Below are 19,869 nucleotides of genomic sequence, written 5' to 3'. Positions count from 1 at the left end.
ATATAAACTGGATGACAGGCTCTGGCCTCAGCTCTAGGAGCTTGCTGGGCAGAAAAGAGATGATATTTATAACAAGAGTGGAGCTGGAAGATATCTGGAATAATAAGTAATGAATCTATTTGCTTGTCAGATGCAGGCAGGGTACATATGAATTTCTGATCGTGACTGAGGGGAGACTGAAGCTCCATTCCAAAACCTAGTGGGCAATACCCCACATAGACCGATACCCCTCTATGGCAGTATTCTAAATTAAATGGAAACTCGTAAAGTACCGATTTGAAACATTCAATGTAGGCTTTAACAGTGTGTGACAAAAATTCTGAACTTGATTTCAACAGGATCTGATGTTAGCATGTTGCTAATCTGATACTCTAAGAATAGAAATCAAAAACATAAGGCACACATAAATATTGTATACAATACTCAATATTCAATTCGATGCATCATTATAAATATCTTTCAGTCTTTGAAAATAAATATATTTATAATCATTGTCATGCATTCAATGCATTCTGGAGTTGCCCTCAATGTCAAAATCTTGTTTTCAGCCTTTCTGATGTTAAAGTAGATACATGGAATGTTGCCAAAATGGCTATAGTGTGAACTGGTTTGCATAAAAAGGTTTCTGTTGCTGCCTTTATTGGCCAAAAGAAGGTATCTTAGATGACAAAATGCTGCTGCCTACTGTGTTTGTCCCGTTTTTGTGCCAGAAGAGCTCCAATGATGCTTTAAAACGCTGCCTATGTGGTTTTGGAACAGAGCCCGAGTCTCCATGAGAGATGCTGGAATTCCACCAAACTCACCTTCTCTTTCCTCTGTCTGGCGGTTTCCTCCACAGATACCAGGCTCTTGTAGTAGGAGCTTCTCTCTGCAGTGAAGTGGACCTTAGAGAGGGCGTTCTCAACCAGAGCCACAGAGAGATTCACACCTTCTATATGAAGCCAGCCAATGAAGTTCCCTGCTTTATCCATGCTCTCCACCTCCACTTCCACCTAGGAGAAAGAGAGACAGACAAGGCAAAAGAGTGAGTTAATGTACTGTATCTGGGATTAGCTGAGATTCCATTACTGTGGCGGCAGAGAAAAAGACTTAAATAGACAGATCACTGGAAGAGACTGAGCCATCTATTGATCGTCCAGACGACTCGTTCTTCAGCAACTCGGGGGGCCTTCAGCATACCCCCACTCATCTCATACACTCACACGCACACTTCCCGTCACTGACATCACTGCTGGGCACGTCTTTCTCGCACAATTAAACGTGAGGTCGAGATTCAGCCTGGCGCTAACTTTATCCTGACATTCTCAATTAAAGCGGTGACACCAGGGAACGGGCAGCACTAATATATTACATTTGTCTCCGAGCACTGAGGCTGTTTATTGGCTAGTGATCAAAGACAGCAGGCAAGGACAAAGAAAGACAGGACAAAAGAGAGAAGGAAAGAAGGGAAGAAATAATCATTTGAAATATTAACCAATTACTAAGAGAAAATGTGCAAGGATGAGTTCTCTAACAGCTTTTTAACACCTAGAACAGCAAGAAAACGACACTGTATGAGGCATCAAGGTTCTGGTTAAGGGTGTTGTCAATGTGTTAGTCTGCCTTTGTTATTTGATATCTTGGGTACGTTCTAAGCATTGCTAGGTGATTGCCAAGGTGTTCTGAGAGTTTTCAATGCATTACCATGCTGTTGTCATGGCATTTTGGGTGGTGTCTAAGTGTTCCTAGGTTGCTATGTGTCTGATATTCTGATTCCAGAATTTTTCCACTGTTTTAATGTAATAAACTTTGGAATGACTTATGCACCAAACTTCAATACTAAAATTTACAGGCTGCCTTAGCAAGCACCACTAAAAATGTAAGCCCCCAAATAATCTTTCTAAACTATTGCGATCCATCAAAAAAGCAAAACTTCTACATTGTGTAAGTGTGTGTTGCTGAAAAAGGTTTGTGAGGAACAGGCAGGTGTTGCGAAAAGACACTCCAAGAGTCAAACGATTAAGAGTGCGGTTGTTCAGCCAGGAAGCCCCTTGGGAAATCTGCTGGGAATTACTTTGGAGGCAGAGGCTGCATACGCAGGGAGAGTAAAAGCTTTTTAATGAGGGCATAATCGGCACTTTGATTAAACACAAGAATGACAACCAACCTCACATTATGGGGACAAACAACTAGCCTCCCACTCCGGCCCTGGTTGGCGGCAAACTAATGCTCTACACGCAAAAGGTAATGGCTCCAGCCGGGTTCACGCTCAGAATGTTCCGGTAATCTGGGTTGGCCTTAGCCAGAGGGCTAAATGTATTAGGTCTAGCACAGCCAGCTTTACGCACCGTGTGTACTTTGCTGTTGGAACAGAGAGCAGAGTTAATCAAAGGGGACCAGTCTAATAAAATGATTTGCTTTTTTTAATATTAAATGATGCTAGTTTATTGTGGGGGGGCTGCCAGGGTGTTGCTCTGGAAGGTGCTCAGGGTGATTTTAACATGTTTCTGTGAGGATGATTACATGGTTTTTGGTAGCTGCTAAGTGGATACTTAAATGACAAATGCACCCACCATCAAATTTCAATTGCATTCATTCCATTACATACATGCTTTAAATTTCAGATACATTTTTGCACTGAAGATGCAAAACTCTGCTGCAGATCATAGATTGGGCGACTCTTTGTTAGCCTCCTGTGTTATATAATCAAGCATTAGATGGGAGTGGTGTCTTTTTCAATGTCAGACAAAGGGTTTTTTAGAAATTATTTGGCAGCACATGCTGCAGGATAGTCCACAACTCTATCTTTAGTGTGTCTGTTTCATCTGTCCACCAGCTCTAATGCATCCTAGTCACTCAACACAACACAATAGATTTCACAAAGTTAAACTCAAGAATTAATATTCATGGTGGTTTTCAATTGTTAAATGTGTTTTAGGAAGCAATTAATTATTTACAAAAAAACAAAACGTATCATTTAAAAGCATATACTGAATTACATCTCATATTTTCAGTGGTTAGTAAAATTACATAAAATAATAGAAAAAAAGTGTCCTTCCTTGAATATAACTAGGCTATTAAATGTATTTGTAACACCATTTAATATAAACAAATAAAAATGTAATTGATGAGAAAATTACAACAGAAAACAGCAAAAAAATGTTTTGTACTAGTTTGTACAGTGTGTTAAATATGGTCCTCTGTGAGGTAACTACAGAAAAAAAACACTAACGATTTTTTACATCTTTGCTGAACCCAGAAAATTCCAGTTCAGGTTAGCATTTTTTTCAATTACTAAACATGGTACTTGTCAAACACTTACTACTTACTATAAAAATAGATCACAATAAATAAATTTGTTCCAAAAGTGTTGTGCATTGTCACAAAGCTGATGCCTTTTGTTGTGACTTTAACAAGCTGTGGAAGTTAATACGCATTTTATTTTGCCACCAAAGCTGTTGTGATGCATTTCAAAGTGTCAGCTACTACTGTGTTATCACCCATTTTAATTAAAATTAGGTAATATGTATTAGCCTTTATACAGACATTGCAATTCTGCTACACCGTGTCTCTTAGGCTTAAAGTTCTTTGTGTGGGAGAGAGATTGAGTTAGAGAGAAAAACATATGGCCTTTATCTTGGCAAATAAATTTAAAATCTCCTGCTTATCCAAATACAAGGTCAAACTCAACACACTCGCCTGCAATTCGGAGAAAACGTCAAACGTTTCATGTAAGCTTTAATAAAGCAATATACAATTACATGAGTTTAATCTGAATGGCCCAAAAACCATACAGATTAATATCTTTTCGGTATTCGTTCCTGGCACAACGCCATGACTCATACACACAAAGACAACATGGATAAATGAAAAAACATGGGAAAATGCTTCAGTGTGATTAGGGAGCCGCCGCAGAAAAGCTTTCCATGGGGATCATGTAAGATATATCACAGGTGGATTTCATAACGCCTATATTGATGCATCAAGTTTCCGTTCATCCAGTGCGGTGCATTACCACATTTGCAGTACTAATTTACCATTGTAAAGTAATTCTGGAGTCAGCCATGCTGAAAGATTGGCTGGTTAGTGTGAGGTTTCAGTCATAATTGGCAAGGGACGCTAAACCCCACTTATGCACTCTTAGCGATCGCAACTGTGCAAGTTTGTTATGAGGAATATGGCAGCATTGGGTTACAAGAGAGTAGCACTGACGCTTGTCATTTAAATGTCATTTTAAATGTCTAGAAAAGAAATTTGTTCACTATGACAAACCAAAATTGAGCTAAAAAAGTCTGCCCGCCCTACATAGGTGATAGTAATGAGATTTTGCTGTATTATAAAACAGTAAATGGACATGGACATGCTAGCAGCTATTTGATAAAAACAAATAAGTTTGTGTGATAATCTCTTTCTCCCCCTCAGTAAAACACTAACACACTCAATAATGGACCCTAGTGTGAAATTGGGGGTGTGACAGACTGTAGGTGGATGGTCACGTGTTTTGCCGGGTGCCCATCGACACATTGAACACCAATCCAAACTAGCCGCTCATCCCACAGAAACAAGAAAACACACCAGCATGTAAGGGCAGGCGGAGTCTTAGATAGCTGGCCCAGATGGCTCCCAGTGGAGGTTTCCAGAGCCACCATGGCTCCCTGTGGATGGAGCGTTTGAGCCAACATGGCTCCCGCTGGATCACAAATGGCTTCTGCAAGTGTGAAAAATGCCTCACAGAGGAGAAACATTAAAACAGAGAGAGATTGATTTCCAGTGTGGTTCGCTTTTAGTGGAAAAATGGGCCCTGCCCACTCCAGATGGGTCACGGTGAGGGATGATCTTATATTTAAGAGCTGATGGTCACAAGAAAGGATGATGATACAGCAACGACTCATAACAGACATATAAATCTGCATTAATTTAAAGCTTCAACCTGCTTAACCTTGCCTGAGAGCATCCCTACAAATGATATACAGAATCCCCAAACAGTAAACGCACTCCCAGAATAATATACACACTCTCAGGACCCTTGCTTTTAATCACCGGAAAGCCCTTCACAGACTTTAAATCTTATTTTATGGCATGGACCAATTACAGAGGGCGTCTCTCTCGCTCTGTAACTCAAAGTCCAACATGTTGGTGAAGTACAGGAAGAATATCCTGACGTGACTGTGCTACTATTGCCCGTTAAGTAATTCTGAAAGATGACGACACACGATTTAACACTAATTTGTGACATTCATTTGCATATGTAAGTAGTTTATGCTTCCTTTCATTTTCATTAAATAACACCTCATTATGAAGTGTCTTGCCGTGGTGGTACTTTAATACCGCCTGTAAGTGAGAGAAGGCATCTGACACTAGCGTTCATAGTATAATGGTAGATTTAATGTCCAAGTACAAGACTGAGAACACTGCCGTACAATTCACAAATAAGTAAATGTCATTATTATTTACAAAAACAATGAAATGATTATGTGTGCAGTTGTTATAAACAATTATTCTACATCCCTTAATCCTACCCAATAGCTAAACTTAAATACTACAAAAACTACCTTACTAACTATTAATAAGCAGTAAATGAGTAGTTTATGGAGGCAAACGTCATAGTTAATAGTGAATGTGTGTTCCCCCTACTAAAGTGTTACCAAAAGTGCTGGTAGGGATAGAGTGAGTCAATAATACATTATTATTATGACTTATTAACAACCAGAAAACTGTCCTCCTGTCTATGATGAGATGTTTCCTTTCCTCTAAAATTCAGGAGAGAAATCCAGTGCTGACGTCAGAAAAGGTGTGTGAAACATCGATACAAACTAAAATATTAAAGCAGTTTTATTTTGCCCATAGAAGGGATTTGTATAACAAACAAGCTCCTCACACTCAACTAAACTTTTCAGACACACTTCATTTATTGGATCACACACACTTTGCTTGTGCATATCCTTGTGCTTTGTGGTTAGTAGAACATGCCGTTTTATTTACGCGAGTGTGTGATGGTCGATGAAGGTGAACTTTCCTGGGTGTTAGCTCGAGCTTAGCTCACACATGACTAACTTGCGGGGTGAGAGGTGGAGAATGTGTGTATCGGTGCATGTATTGATTAAGCTTCAGGGCACATACATCAGTGTCACAGACATGCTGTCTGAACACAATCTCTCAAACATGGGACCCATTATGAGCACGGAAACACATGCCAGACGGCCAATCACAAATACGCACACACACCCCGATGATCCAGCTCAATCAAACCTTTTTCCCATTGCCACTTTTAACTGATAACTGACGCAACAAACTTTCCACCAGCATTTAAACTGCCATCTATTTCAACTCAAAATGTAAAATTAAAATTCATGATCTCTCTTGCTCTTTCATTCAAAATTGTCTAAATTATGGATCATTTAAAAGGGTCAAAGTAGATATCTTGCACCCAGTGAAAGCAGCTGAAATCAGGACGGACATGTTTTCAACAGTCGAGCTAAGAATCAATGAGATTTGGTCCAGAGAGACCAACGTGAGAAAAATATATTAATACATCTGAAAACTAATGTGGGTTTCTTAGGCAACTATTGGGATTTCAGTTCTGCATACTTTTACAAAGCTACCTTAATTTTCTTTCCCCCTTCACTGGTGTCTTTAATCTAGTTGTGATTGATTGATTGATTGATTGATTCCCTTACAGAGATGAACAAACCTGAAATTACAATTTTAAAATTTTTTTAAATTATAAAAATCCCTTTTTTTCTAGCTGTGGCTAATTTCATAGCGACAGTTTTATGCATTCTATATACACCCCAAAAATGTTGTATTTTATTTAATTATGTTTAGTTAGTTAATGGGGAAAAAAATCTTATATAAACTGGATTTAAAAAGTAGCAAAAAATAAATAAAAATCAAAGCATGAAAAAAAAAATCAAAGCAGTTCAACTGTGACTTTCATATAACAAAAAAAGAAAAGAAATCTGGGACTGTGTGTGTGTGTGTGTGTGTGTGTGTGTGTGTTCCTGTTCTGGGGGGGAAATTGCCTCATCGATGCCAGGATCGTCTGAAGTTCCAGCTGCGTGTTGTGTTAACGCTGTTATTACGGTTGTTGACAGCACTGCTGCGAGGTTCCAGTTCCACTATATGAAGACTGCTGTTATGAGGTAAAAACCATGTTTGTTTGTGTGTGTGTGTGTGTGTGTGTGTGTGTGTGTGTGTGTGTGTGTGTGTGTGTGTGTGTGTGTGTGTGTGTGTGTGTGTGTTACATAATTACAGCTAAACACAGTAAAAAGAAAACGTAGATGTTGCAAGCCAGCTTTAACTCAAGCATGAGACCTCAGGCACTGGGGAAATGTTTTAACCAGCCACTGCCACAAGACAAACATAACTCACATGCAACATCTTAGTCATGCTTAAACCATGAAAGCACAAGTGAAACACAATAGGCACACTGCAGAGTTCAGAGGTGGCACTTAACCTTGTGTAACCATAGCAACGACGTCAAATTATAGCACCATGTGGTGCCATCTGTGAGGTAAATGCATAACAGGAAGGACAGTCAGCCAGAGCAGGATTCAGATACACCAGATGGCCCACACGGTACAGTTCGTAAAGTGCTTGAGATGCTCCGAAACACTGCGTCTGATAGCACCTGGATACGGCAAAAACACATTTATTACCTAAATAAGGACCGTATACAGACTTATATTGTTTCTATATAAAACTAATTATAGACAAATACTAACACTTTTCTAAAAAAGTGAATTTTTTTAAAAATACAGTAATAACTGGAAAATGTAATAAATAATATTTCTAGCACTACCACTAAAAGAGAACTGAATTTGATCCTCCCAAAAAAGTGAAATCTCCATATTAATAATTAAATGGTTGAGACTATAATCATCACTAACACACTAATAATACAATTATTTTGGGCCCTTCCACTAAAGGTACACCACACATGCAGAATTTCGAAAAATGTGTATATTTCAGCTATTTATTATTAATAACTAAACTATACGGTAATGTTTATTTTTAACAACTAAGGCTTTTTCAGAAGGTCTTGGGAAAATGCTGTCCTCAAACTAGAGCGATAAAATTTGTCCAGAAAGCCTTAATCTTCTGCAGCAAATACACTTTATTCCTGTTATGTAATGTTTACTTAAACACATACTGTCCATAAAAAGTCATACACACACAGACATTGGATAACTAAAACAGCAGAGGTTTCAGGGTAAATCCATAAAATGGATCAGTCCCTTCCAAATAAATAATGGATTGAAACACTAATGGAGGAGGATCTATTTTGGAAGGCAACATATAGTTAGAGGGTCTTTTAATCAAAAGAAACCCTCATAAAACAGTAGCAAATTGAGTAACAGAGTAATAGAAGTGAAGAATAAACAAGGAAGAAGGTTCATTTTAACAGCTCAAATCAATGGCTCAATCTAAGGCCAACGTGTGAGGGTCAATAGATTGAGAGTGAGCGAGAGAGCTCTGTTAAACCTCTTTGAAAAAGGAAAGCAGAAATAATACATCAGTAAGAGGACCCTATAGACACTTCCATCAGACTGGCAGAAAATGTTTGATTGTTGCTATAGGTCCAAACTCGCAGGAACATAACTGTTAGAGGGATGGAGTTCATGAGGGAGTAATGCTGTAATGCATTGTGTGTGTGTGTGTGTGTGTGTGTGTGTGTACCGTCCTCAAATTTGAGCTATGCACTAAAGAAAGTGCTTCAGTGGGACAGTCAATGAATTGAGACAGCAGCGAGCAAAACTCGCACAGAAATTAAGTTCATAAAACTCCAAAGGTCAAAGGTCCATTTAATTTGAGTGAATGTAAGTGAGTAAATTACAGCAATAAATGTATGCACTGCATTATACATTATACATTTTTTTAAATGCAAGTTTTAAACTGACAGGTATACATCTTGAGAAGGCATCTTAAAAGGGACACTCTGATCTTTTTTATTTTAACCATAACATATTACTCTACTTTCTCTCTTGGTTTTAAATATTTCTGACATCAAAATTCAGCAAATGTAAATGTGTATGCAAACTAACTATATTTGTATCACATTTTCAACTCAGTGTTAGTTAACTGAAAACATAAAACATTAATTGAAATCAAGCTATACTAAAATGGTGATTTACTTGCACTGAAAAAACTAACTTGTTTATTTTCATTAGTTTCTCATTTTTGTTGGTTAAAGTACTAAAATTTTTAAAAAATTAAGCTGAATAGGAATATGTAAACTTAAAAAATGCCAACAGCACGCGCACGCAGACGCACGCACGCAGACGCACGCACGCAGACGCACGCACGCTATGGCAACACATGTTCTTACAGAATTTTAACTCATCAAAATAAAAATAAATAAGTTATACAAGATGTATCTAATTTGTTCAGTCAAAAGTCAGTTTAGCATAATCTAAATTAAAAAAACAAACATCCAAGTCGATTGTACTTAATTTCAGGCAGTGACTTTTTTTTTTACAGTGTAGATTAAAATGTGAATGTTAAACTGTTTGGCCAGATGGCCACGTCTGTTGTGATTGGTCTACCATGTACAGCGCATGTTTCGAAAACAAAATGCCTGGAATTACTGGGGGGGAAAAAACTGAAAGTTGTAAAACGGTTCATTATCTGTATTACTTAAAGGTGCCCTAGAATGATTTGAGACAATATGTTAAATTGTTCTCTGATATCTACATAGAGGGTATGTGGCTTATTTAAGGGCAAAAATTGTCCATATACAGTTTTACAGGTCCATTTACAACCCAATAAATTGCCCCTAAGATGTAACGCTCTGTTTTTGCCTTATTTGGAAGAGTCATGAATATTAATGTTGAGCTCTGCTCTGATTGGCTTATTTCAGCAGCTCACAGAAGTTCAGTAAAGCGGCTCGTGAGTCCTGACCGTCCCGTCCCGACACAACACAGACACAACCGTCCCGACACAACACAGATAGACTAAAGCCCCGTTTCCACCAAAATTACCCGGAACAATTTGTACCAGGAACTTTTTTTACAGGATCTTTTCTCCCCCCAGTCCTGCTACTGTCTGCGTTTCCACCGCGATCTAAAGTTCTGTGAAGATTAGGCAAATTAGTCCGGTGATGTAGGACTGCGCGCGACTGCTCCTCCAAGTCAGTGACGGAGAGTAATCATTCTTGCGTGACACTAGCCACGTTTACAAGCACACTTTTTTTGTCATTTCGATTGAAAGATTTAGTGGACTGTTTACATGAGACGTTATCTAAACTGATCTGGTGTTTATATGTGATGACTTTCAATCCCAATCATTTTGTGACATGCAGTTTGTCTGCCGCATCAAAAATGTCAACGCTGTTTTCTCCACCAGCTGGAATGTGTTAGCTGTAGCCATAGCAACTCTTAACGGCCAGGACTAATACAGTATTATATAAGCGATTTATTTGTTAAGTGTAATAATCATCTCAGAAAAAAAAAAATTCTTCTGTCAGGTGCAGTAAAAGTAAAAACTACCTTGGGCAATATACGCTGTGTCATTATTCCAACATTATCTTCATAACTTACGAAATAAAAAGTTTACCCCTCAGAAAAATGAGCTTCCCTCTCGTCAGAGTGCGGCGCGTGCTGTCACGTCATGTAAGGACGCACACTTATAGTAATCGGTCAGGTCGTTTACATGGTGAAAAATAAGACTGTAAAAAAATGAATAACGAGTATGGAAGAGATTCAAGCTGTGCTGCTTTTGCTGGTTATGTATAGGTTTACTAAAGAGGTAATTAACAATGACAGAAAAGAGCACTAATATGCAGATTCAGCAGCACAGCATATTCAGAAAGCTTGTAAAGCTAGATTTAAAAGGACAATGTATATTATCAGCTATTACGGACATTGAACGTGAGATGGCTGAGACGAACGCGCGCCATCAGACAGAGAGCAAGACTAATATTTACTGTCACAGAACGAACCTCGCAAAAGACTTTTAAAAATGCCAGTTGAAATAAAATGCTAAACCAATCAGCATGTTCAGCGCCGAAGTCCCGCCCTCGAAAGATCCTGAACTTTGAAAAAGTACTACCTCGCAAGCAGGGCTGTTTGGAGGAGGGAAAAATTTACCCGGAACTTTATTTAGACCCTGGTTCCTGCGGTCAAAACACACCGAGTACCACCCCAAATTTCCTAGTTCCTGGGTAAAGTTCCTGTGGTGGAAATGCGACTTAAATGACACTTAAGCAAAACATCTCAACTGGAGATTGATAAAATGCAGCTTACTTGTTTATTTGGTGTTTTCAGATCATTAATTCAGATCATTCAGATTTCAGTAATTAAATCCCCCAAACAGCTTTTCTGTGAAAAGAAACCTGTATACACTCCGGTTTTTACCTAAACATGTCCAATTTGACAACCATATGCACGCGAGCTCTCTCTCGCGCACGGACGATCTGAAAACACTAAACAAGTAAGCTGCATTTGATCAATCTCCATTTGAGATGTTCTGCTTAAAGTGTGTCATTCAGCCTACATTTTAGACTTGTCTTTTTTCGTCAACGATATTGCATGTTTATATAACGTTAGTCACAATGTAGGCAAACATTACGCTGTGACTGATGTAGCCTAATCTGAAATACAAATAGGCAAAAACTTCATAGGAAACACCATACTTCAGTTATCAAAAATATTAATATATAACTTATATTTTTACAAAATGAATAGCCTTGTCAAATGACTATCGTTTTAACTTGTATGATGGAAAAGGTGACGTTTGCTAGAAGGATCGAGTGAATGATCTAAGCAAAGGATCTACGGTTGTATTTTGTCATACAAAATAATAATACCCTTTGTCATTAGACACACTATTTAGTTTTGTATGGTAGTTGGTGTTTCCTATTGTTACTGTACTAGCATCTTGCGTTATCTAGACAATGCTGTCTCTAAGAAACTTTCAATTTAATCAGAAATTGTTTAAACACTCAATAAGTGGATAAATCACTACTTACTTGCAGGAATATAGTTGCCACTTTCTTCAGTTTAAGACGCTGAGCAAAGCCTGCTTGAAATGGGCCGTACAAATGAACGATCTTGAATTAAATTGTTGTGGTATCCGATTATAATAAACATCAAGCATGACTGTTGACATTTATCTCTGGGAAGGGTACTATCATCTGCAAAGCCTGGAACATGAAGTGTGTCCATGCAGCTTGTTTACCTGATGATTCGTTCCAATTCCGCCTGACAATAAACATGTTTGGACAGATGCAAATGTTGGGGGCGTGCATATAAATGATCCCCAACGCTTGCATCACGGTTGGGTTTATGTTGAGAAGCACTTTTTTTTCCCGTGGAGTTTTGGATTCACGAGATTTACATGAGAAGTAGGAGGCAATGATGTTTGAGACTCGCAATATGTGATGTCCATGTACTGAACTCTTATTATTTCACCATGGCAAGGTTAATTAATTTTTTCATTCTAGGGCACCTTTAAGGCTGAAGGGGTGAAAACGAGTACCAAATCACTAGGAACGCTGGTAAAAGATATGGAAGTAACACCAGTTTTGTGTGCAGATGTTGACGGCAGTGTTAAAGCATCTCCCAAATGGCGCTCGTTTAAAAGTCTGCCAGCGCTGCTGCATTGTTGAACAGTTTACATTAAGCAGCTTTAATACTACACACACAAATCCTCTGACACACACTCATGCAAACACTTAACGAATTGTGCAAGTTTGAAATTGTGTGAGTGGCGGCACTTGCTCTTGTAAAAGCATTTATATGCCTGCATTGAGTGCATTGTGTGCATTTGCTTAAGAGGGAGCGCATGGATGTTTTAAAGGCATATGAAGCCTTTATTCTAATGCCTCCCATGGCCTCTGTGGGAACAGGTCAATATTTAGTCGATGGGACTCGTGCAGCTGCGGTGGTCCCCTCTAAATGACCTACATGGCTTTATGGAGCAATCAATCCTGAAAAGACCCCACGACAAGCTCTTCCAGTCTCACCACATAGATAACAGTTACAACATCTGAGGCACCTTCACAACCTGGTGCGGCTCCTCTGGGGTCAAATTATCTTTAGACCACAGCGTCTCAAAAGTTCTCCAAGAGATTCAGAAGAACTCCTGAGACGAACCCAGCAGAACTAATCTGAAATCCCAAACGTCCAGCTGGAAGACACATGGGGTCACATCATAATAAAAGTGTTTCCTTCATATCCTCTTTTAAGCTCGTCTCCACAAGGCACATAAAGACCAGAGGAGGGAAGGAGGGGAAATCAATACTCTTGATCTCTCCCCACAGGGGTATGCGCACTGCTCTCTTCACGTCAGGAGCTGAGAAGCAAACACCCTGGCTGGCGAGAAGTATCGTGACTTGTGCAAATAATCTTTCCATCTATGGTTATGGCTCAAGCTGAGATGATCAAAAGGAAACAATGGCCCGTGGTGTGAAAGAATGTTAACAGAGGCAGTGAACAAATATTTAAATGACCACTTTAGGGTAATGAATGAGAGCATGATAAGTCACAGTGTGTGAATGGAGACATCCGATTGGACAAAGGATGCCATTGGAAGCCAGAACGATTGAGCGAGCTTCTGGAGGGACTCTAACAGCCTGGTTGTTAAAATCATTGGCGGAAATAACTGCAATTCATCTTTCACAGCCGCCCTTGTGCTCTGATCAATGAGTATTGAGCTACATTTGTAATATTGCTAATATCAGACATGATTTCCTTTCCAGAGATGACGGATCAAGACATTTGTATTGGTGGATGTTTTCGACCAGGGTGGTTTACTTAGCAAAGGCCCACTGCACTTTGATACTTAGTATATGAGTACTTTAATCAAATACACATTAAAATGATTGAACGTGGAAGTAGAAGCAGACAAATCCACTTTTAAAGTTAGAAAATATTTTTGCTTTAAATAAATGCTGTGCTTTTTTTACTTTCTAATCACAGAATCCTAGAAAAAGAAAATAAATGTACTATGGTTTCCACAAAAATTGCAAATTGTTCATTGTGCAACAAAACACTAATGCTGAAGCTGAAGTGAATTAATGGTGTTCTATTTTCATATAATTAACAGAAGTTTTAATTGTCATAATATTTTACATCGGTCGGGTGGTTCTGTCTGGACTCGATCCATAGAGGAGTGATTATTCCCGAAAAGAAACTATTTGGACCAATGAAATCATCAGGGCGCGCTTTAGACAATGACGGACAGATGATAAACAGTAACGTAATCATGCACGTCAAAGCCGCTTGGATTATATTCGTTCAAATCCTAAACGAAGAGCTGGTTTGTATATGCATGCATCTTCACTATTTCTCTCTGAAATGATGATCATGTTGGTAAGTACTCTGTGTATCCTTAAAATCTTTTTTACAACGCCAGAAAAAAATGCTGTTTTGGGGGTCTTAGGTTAAATGTGGGTTATTTTAGCAAGGTTGCCTGCTAAAATTCGCATTCACGGGTCAATATATCACATAATAGTCACTTCAACAAGTGGACATGGAAAACAACCCGTGGAAAAAAATGCGGACTTGGCAACAGTGCAGTTGGGCTCTGTTGACATTTGACATTCAGTCTCATTCAGTTAAAAACGCCCCATAATCACAGCCCAATGGAACAGTATCAGACTAGAATCGAGTATGACCACGTCAGGCTACATAACTACTGCATTTCTGATTAAATAAATACAGCCTTGGTATCTGTGAATATAAAAAATATAAATAAAATAAACAGCAAAAAACAAAACAAACATAGTCCCCAACCTTTTGACTGGCAGTGGTTAAAATTAGGGTCTGCAGTTATGTGTCTGTATATGAGCATTTATGGGGCAGGATTGTAGAATAACAATTTTGGAGAGTCGTCCAAAATCCGTTAAGCTACACTGAACACAGTTAAAGGGATGGTTCACCCAAAAATGGAAATTTTCTCATAATTTACTCACCCTCAAGTTGTTCCAAACCTGTATAAGTTTCTCTCTTCTGCTGAACACAAAATAAGATATTTTGAAGAATGTTTGTAACAAAGCAGAGAGAACAACCATTGACTACCATAGTAGGGGAAAAAACACTATGGTATTCAATGGTTGCGCTCTCTGCTTTGTTACAAACATTCTTCAAAATATCTTCTTTTGTGTTAAGCAGAACAAAGAAACTCAAAGGTGTGAAACAACTTGAGGATGAGTAAATAATGACAATTTTCATTTTTGAGTGAACTATCCCTTTAAGGGTAGGAAATGATTTAAAACTGCAGAGAGCCAAATTATTCCCAAAAGAAGCTCATTCGAATCATGTCAACACACATCCATCCTAGAGACATACTCCGATAGATCATGATGAAAGACATTTAAAGCCCATTCCTGGGTCAAGGTAATGCAGTCACATAAAAAGACAGACAAAGGCAGCTCTCGTGGCCTTCAGGTTCCCAAAAAGAGTGATGAGCACATGAAAACGTTGCAAAAGTTAGAAGACATTCAGACCACATAGCATTACACTTCATTTGCCATGCAGCCATGCATTAGATAGTCATGAAGTGCTATGAGGTAGATTGTTTCTAAGCATGTCTATTCGCAGTGATAATGTAGACTATAAAATCAGCAAAACAAACCCATAAAAAGAAAGAATGTATCCTTAACATAAGGCTGACATTTCTCATTGAGCACAGCTATTATTTGGCTTTTCCCGAGTGCGTCGGAGGGAGGGGTGACGGGAAGCGGCAGGCAATCATGGGAAGCATCACCATTTATCTAGAGCACCCATTCCCACTAACACTCAAAATGATGTGCCAACCAGTGTCACTCAAAAGGCCATTTCTGGCCGTCCCACACTGACAGCCGAGCGAGAATGGGACAGAACAGAGAACAAGGAATGGGAGGATGAGGGCTGGGGGTTGAGAATCGCATGTCAATTTTCAGTGTCTGTCGTTAGGTTGGAGTTAAGCCCCCTAAGGCATGGAGTGATAAGCCGAAAAGACCTTCCACAGAGACAAACACAGCACAGACAAACTTAAGAAAAAAATAAAAATAAAATAATGTGCACTAAATTTGAAATCAAATAAAATAGATTCCATCCAGCCCATGGATTATTGGTCATGTGGATAAGGCAAGTTTGAGTCCATTTTAAGTTATTTCCTACTGATATTACTTCCGCTTTACCCTTCACAGTGACAAGGTGGACAAAACCAAACAAAAAAAAGTCAAAAAATTAAAATCAAATAATATTTAAAAAAACAATTACGCTACATGAAAATATTCCACCCAAGAGTAAAGGGTCTGACTCAAAACTTTCAAAACTGACTTTCAGGCACTGAAGCACATACATCTTGTACAAAGCAATTGACCAAATTAATGAGCTGGAATATGCCAGTGAATTTCCATTTGTCTTGGAATGGCCTTTGGCCCCATGATATATTCAGGAAATATGCTGTACATTTTTACAACAACTCTCGTTTTGCATTTCCAAGAGCAAGTATTGTGTCAAAAAGATGAGATGGTGTAGAACCACTGCAATTGAAAAGAGTATATCATTAGAGATGAGTTTTTCCTTAGCCAGCCTAAAATAGCCCAGCAAAGGCCGGTCATTACCATTCAATCGGTATTGATTCCTAAAGGACAAAAATCTCTTAAGAGATGTTGTGTAACATTTCAAATGTCAGTCTATTCAATTCAATACTTGGGTATTGCAGAGCTGTGAACACACTGAACTGTGAATGGTGTCTAGAGTGAGAGACGGCACAAAAGATGACGACTGTCTTTACTCTAATCGAATATGCCAGGGATGCAGAATACAAATTAAATTACACCATGACTATGTCTCAGCCTGGGCACTCTTTATGGACATATGGACCACTTGACCCAAGTTCAATTGAGGTCTTGGCCTAAACCAGAAATAAGGAAATTCCACATCATCTATAAAACACAATATATGTAATGCTAAATATAGAGTCTGTAGCAACATAATATTAACTAATAACTATTGTACTGAAGTTATGAAGGCAGATTGGGCAAAATTTTGGCAACTTTGCCAATATTCCTATTGTCAGAATAGTCTAATAAAGTTCTCATGTTTTAAAAATATTCATAAAGCTAATGCATTTTCAATGTACCCGGAACTTATGGGGAAAAAATAAAGTTAAAGAGTTCTGAAAGTGAACATTATAACTGCCTCACTAATGCTAAATAAGTAGAAGATCAATAGAAGATCAATAATATATGACAAACTATTTGTGTCTGCAATTAAGAGCCTGAATATCTTGCTGACCTTCTAGAGGCAGACCTCAAAATACAGAGGGCACAGTAGATCGCAGCCAGAAATGACAGTCACAAAGTCCTAAGGACAACCTGTCAGTCAATTACAAGTTCAGGCAGCAAAAAACAACAAGCAAAAATCTTGAAACTTTCCGTGATACAATCTAAACGATTGACTTCTTGTCAAGGCTGTGCTTCCAACAGCTTCATAATAACAAAGCGGCAGTAGAAAGAGCGTTGAAGGAGAAACGGTTCACTCTTTTCTCTTAAATCTCTCTATTTTTGCCCCCTTAAGACTCTGGGACGCCCAGATGCTGCTAATCAGCCAGAAAGAGGCAGTCTGCCTGAACATAGACACATTCTGACTCTCTCTCTCTGCTCCGCTTTTCCTGATTTGAGAGAGAGAGAGAGAGAGAGAGAGAGAGAGAGAGAGAGAGAGAGAGAGAGAGAGAGAGAGAGAGAGAGAGAGAGAGAGAGAGAGAGAGAGAGAGAGAGAGAGAGAGAGAGAGAGAGATACAATGAAGTGCAGACGCTGAAGGAACGGGAGTCAGTTACACAGCCATACGTTCCGTTTTCCGGTAGAAAACAGGGCTCAACCGAGAATGAGTCAGAATGACACTTCTAAGAAACGTGCATGGGCCGCACGGGAAAGGAAAGTGCGAAACAGGATGAGGATGAGAGAGAAAACGAGTGGGAAGGGGTCGAGTAAGGAGTCTGCTGCAAACTTGGGTCTGAGCAGACATCTAAAGCGGAAGATGTGCTGGTGAAAAATCAGCCGCGGAGTGAAGGCCCCGTCAGCATTTATGCCAGCGGCATTGAGAGTTGTGTGCTTATTGGTAAGCAGAAGAAGCGCTGAGTGGTTGCTGTTATGTAACATTGCACCAACGTTATCAAGGTTTATGCAATCGCGGGTTTATCACTGATGTGTGCTAAAGATGTGACCAACCCTTTATTGTTTATTTCCTACAACACATGCTACTTTCACAACCGCTTGCTTTCTACAAAAATCACAAAGACAAAGATGACTGAAATCCCAAATGTCAATCTATATAAAGAATTGAATACGAATGTTTACATGTACAGATAAAAGGGATAGAGTGGATTTTTTTTTTGTTCAGTCAGCCTTAAGATTTCTTCTAACTGAAGTCAGGGTCACATTTATCTATCATATGATTGATAACAAATTTACCATTGTTCAGTGAAGCTTTGTGGGCAAAATCGAATTATTTGAAAATAAATCATATGATTGATAAATGTTTGGGATTTTCACTTGAGGCGAATCTTCAAAGTTAATTTTCCACGTTAATCAACCGACAGCTGCTTGGTTTGAAAGAGACTGTGCGAGCAGTGCTTCGTACTGAATTGACAATACACAGTGAACTTTTTTGCTTGATAGATTTCACCATGTGACCACAGCTTTGCATGCAACGACTGGAAATTCGAAAGATTAAAAACACGTCAAGCATCAATTCTAATAGTGAGGCCAACTACAGTATGATTAACGTGCATTCATGCTGGACAAAAAGCATAGATAAATTGCGTCATCTTAAATCTCATCAAAATTTGTGAAAACGCGAGCAGATTTCAGTCTAAAGTGTTGGATTGACATTTTAAAAAGGCTAATTACTATTTTATTCCAACTGAAATCAAACTTTAAAAGCACAGGTAAATGCACTTAGAGGTTTTTTTTTTTTTTTTTAATTTTAAATGACAATGTTTTTGAAATATTTACTTGCATGAATACCCAGTTATAATTATGCAGAACAGCAGCATCAGCCCGAATAAGACAACCAAGGTCACATTGCAAAAATTCCTTTTCAAGAATTAATTTTAACTGTGCAATGCATTGCTCAAGCCTTTGCCTCTGGGTTTTCATTCCTTGCTAATTATTAGTATGCTTCTGGTCTAAATCTAAAACTCAAACTTCAATTGAATAAAAGATGAGTCCAAATTTCAAACTATTAGATGGGACCAAAACCTATATCTGAAGCTGCTTTTAGACCTGCAAGAAACTCTAATAATTACATGGCTCGCAGGTCTCTGACAACTGCATAAAGACATATTCAAAATTTACAATAGAAAAAGGGCAGGCTGATGACTATTTTAAGCCGTCACCCCCAGACAGTCTTGACAGGTAAACATGTTTATTTTTTCTATCCCTATTCATCAGTTTGTCTCTGGTTGTTTTTAACAGCTATAGTGTAAGTGAATGTGGAAAAATCACAAATTTATAGTTGTATCTGCATATTAAACTGGTATAGGAGATATTTTTAGGAAGTATTTTAACATCAAAAAGTGGCAATCACCACCTGTACTCTGAGCATATTAAAGAATCAATAAATCGATAGCTGTGGAATCAACTGCATCTTTGTACCTGCTGCTGGCAAGACAGTGAGGTAATATGCTCTAGTTTCATGCTATTCTCTCTCAGGTCCAAAAAGGGTCTTATATAAACCTTTCAGCTGGAGGGTATAGAGCTACGCTTGTGCGGTACATGAGGGAGAAAAAGTGTGCGCGAGAGCGATATGAAGTGACGTAGGCCCTGTCGTCAGCAGCTCTGGGAATGAGTGGAGTTTACTCTTTTACTCCCTCACTTACACCACCCTTCTTTTCTTCCCTCATTTCAGTGTTCCCTTTCCTGTCTGATGTTCTGTCTGTTTCTTAGCGGAAGGAGA

At 38.7% G+C, this 19,869-nt stretch overlaps 1 protein-coding gene across 1 annotated transcript in view; it reads right to left on the bottom strand.

Moving 5' to 3' along the window:
* Nucleotides 1-19,869, bottom strand: part of snd1 (staphylococcal nuclease and tudor domain containing 1) — a 203,233-nt gene that overhangs the window by 59,093 nt on the left and 124,271 nt on the right. Inside the window, exon 17 of the mRNA XM_067426817.1 lies at nucleotides 804-992. Coding sequence (XP_067282918.1) covers nucleotides 804-992 — 189 coding nt within the window. The remainder of the gene's footprint in view (nucleotides 1-803; nucleotides 993-19,869) is intronic.

The sequence above is a fragment of the Pseudorasbora parva genome, chromosome 20, assembly GCF_024679245.1.
Source record: "Pseudorasbora parva isolate DD20220531a chromosome 20, ASM2467924v1, whole genome shotgun sequence".
Lineage (NCBI taxonomy): Eukaryota > Metazoa > Chordata > Actinopteri > Cypriniformes > Gobionidae > Pseudorasbora > Pseudorasbora parva.
The sequence above is the reverse complement of the archived record's forward strand: the minus strand, read 5'-3'. Positions and strand labels throughout refer to the sequence as shown.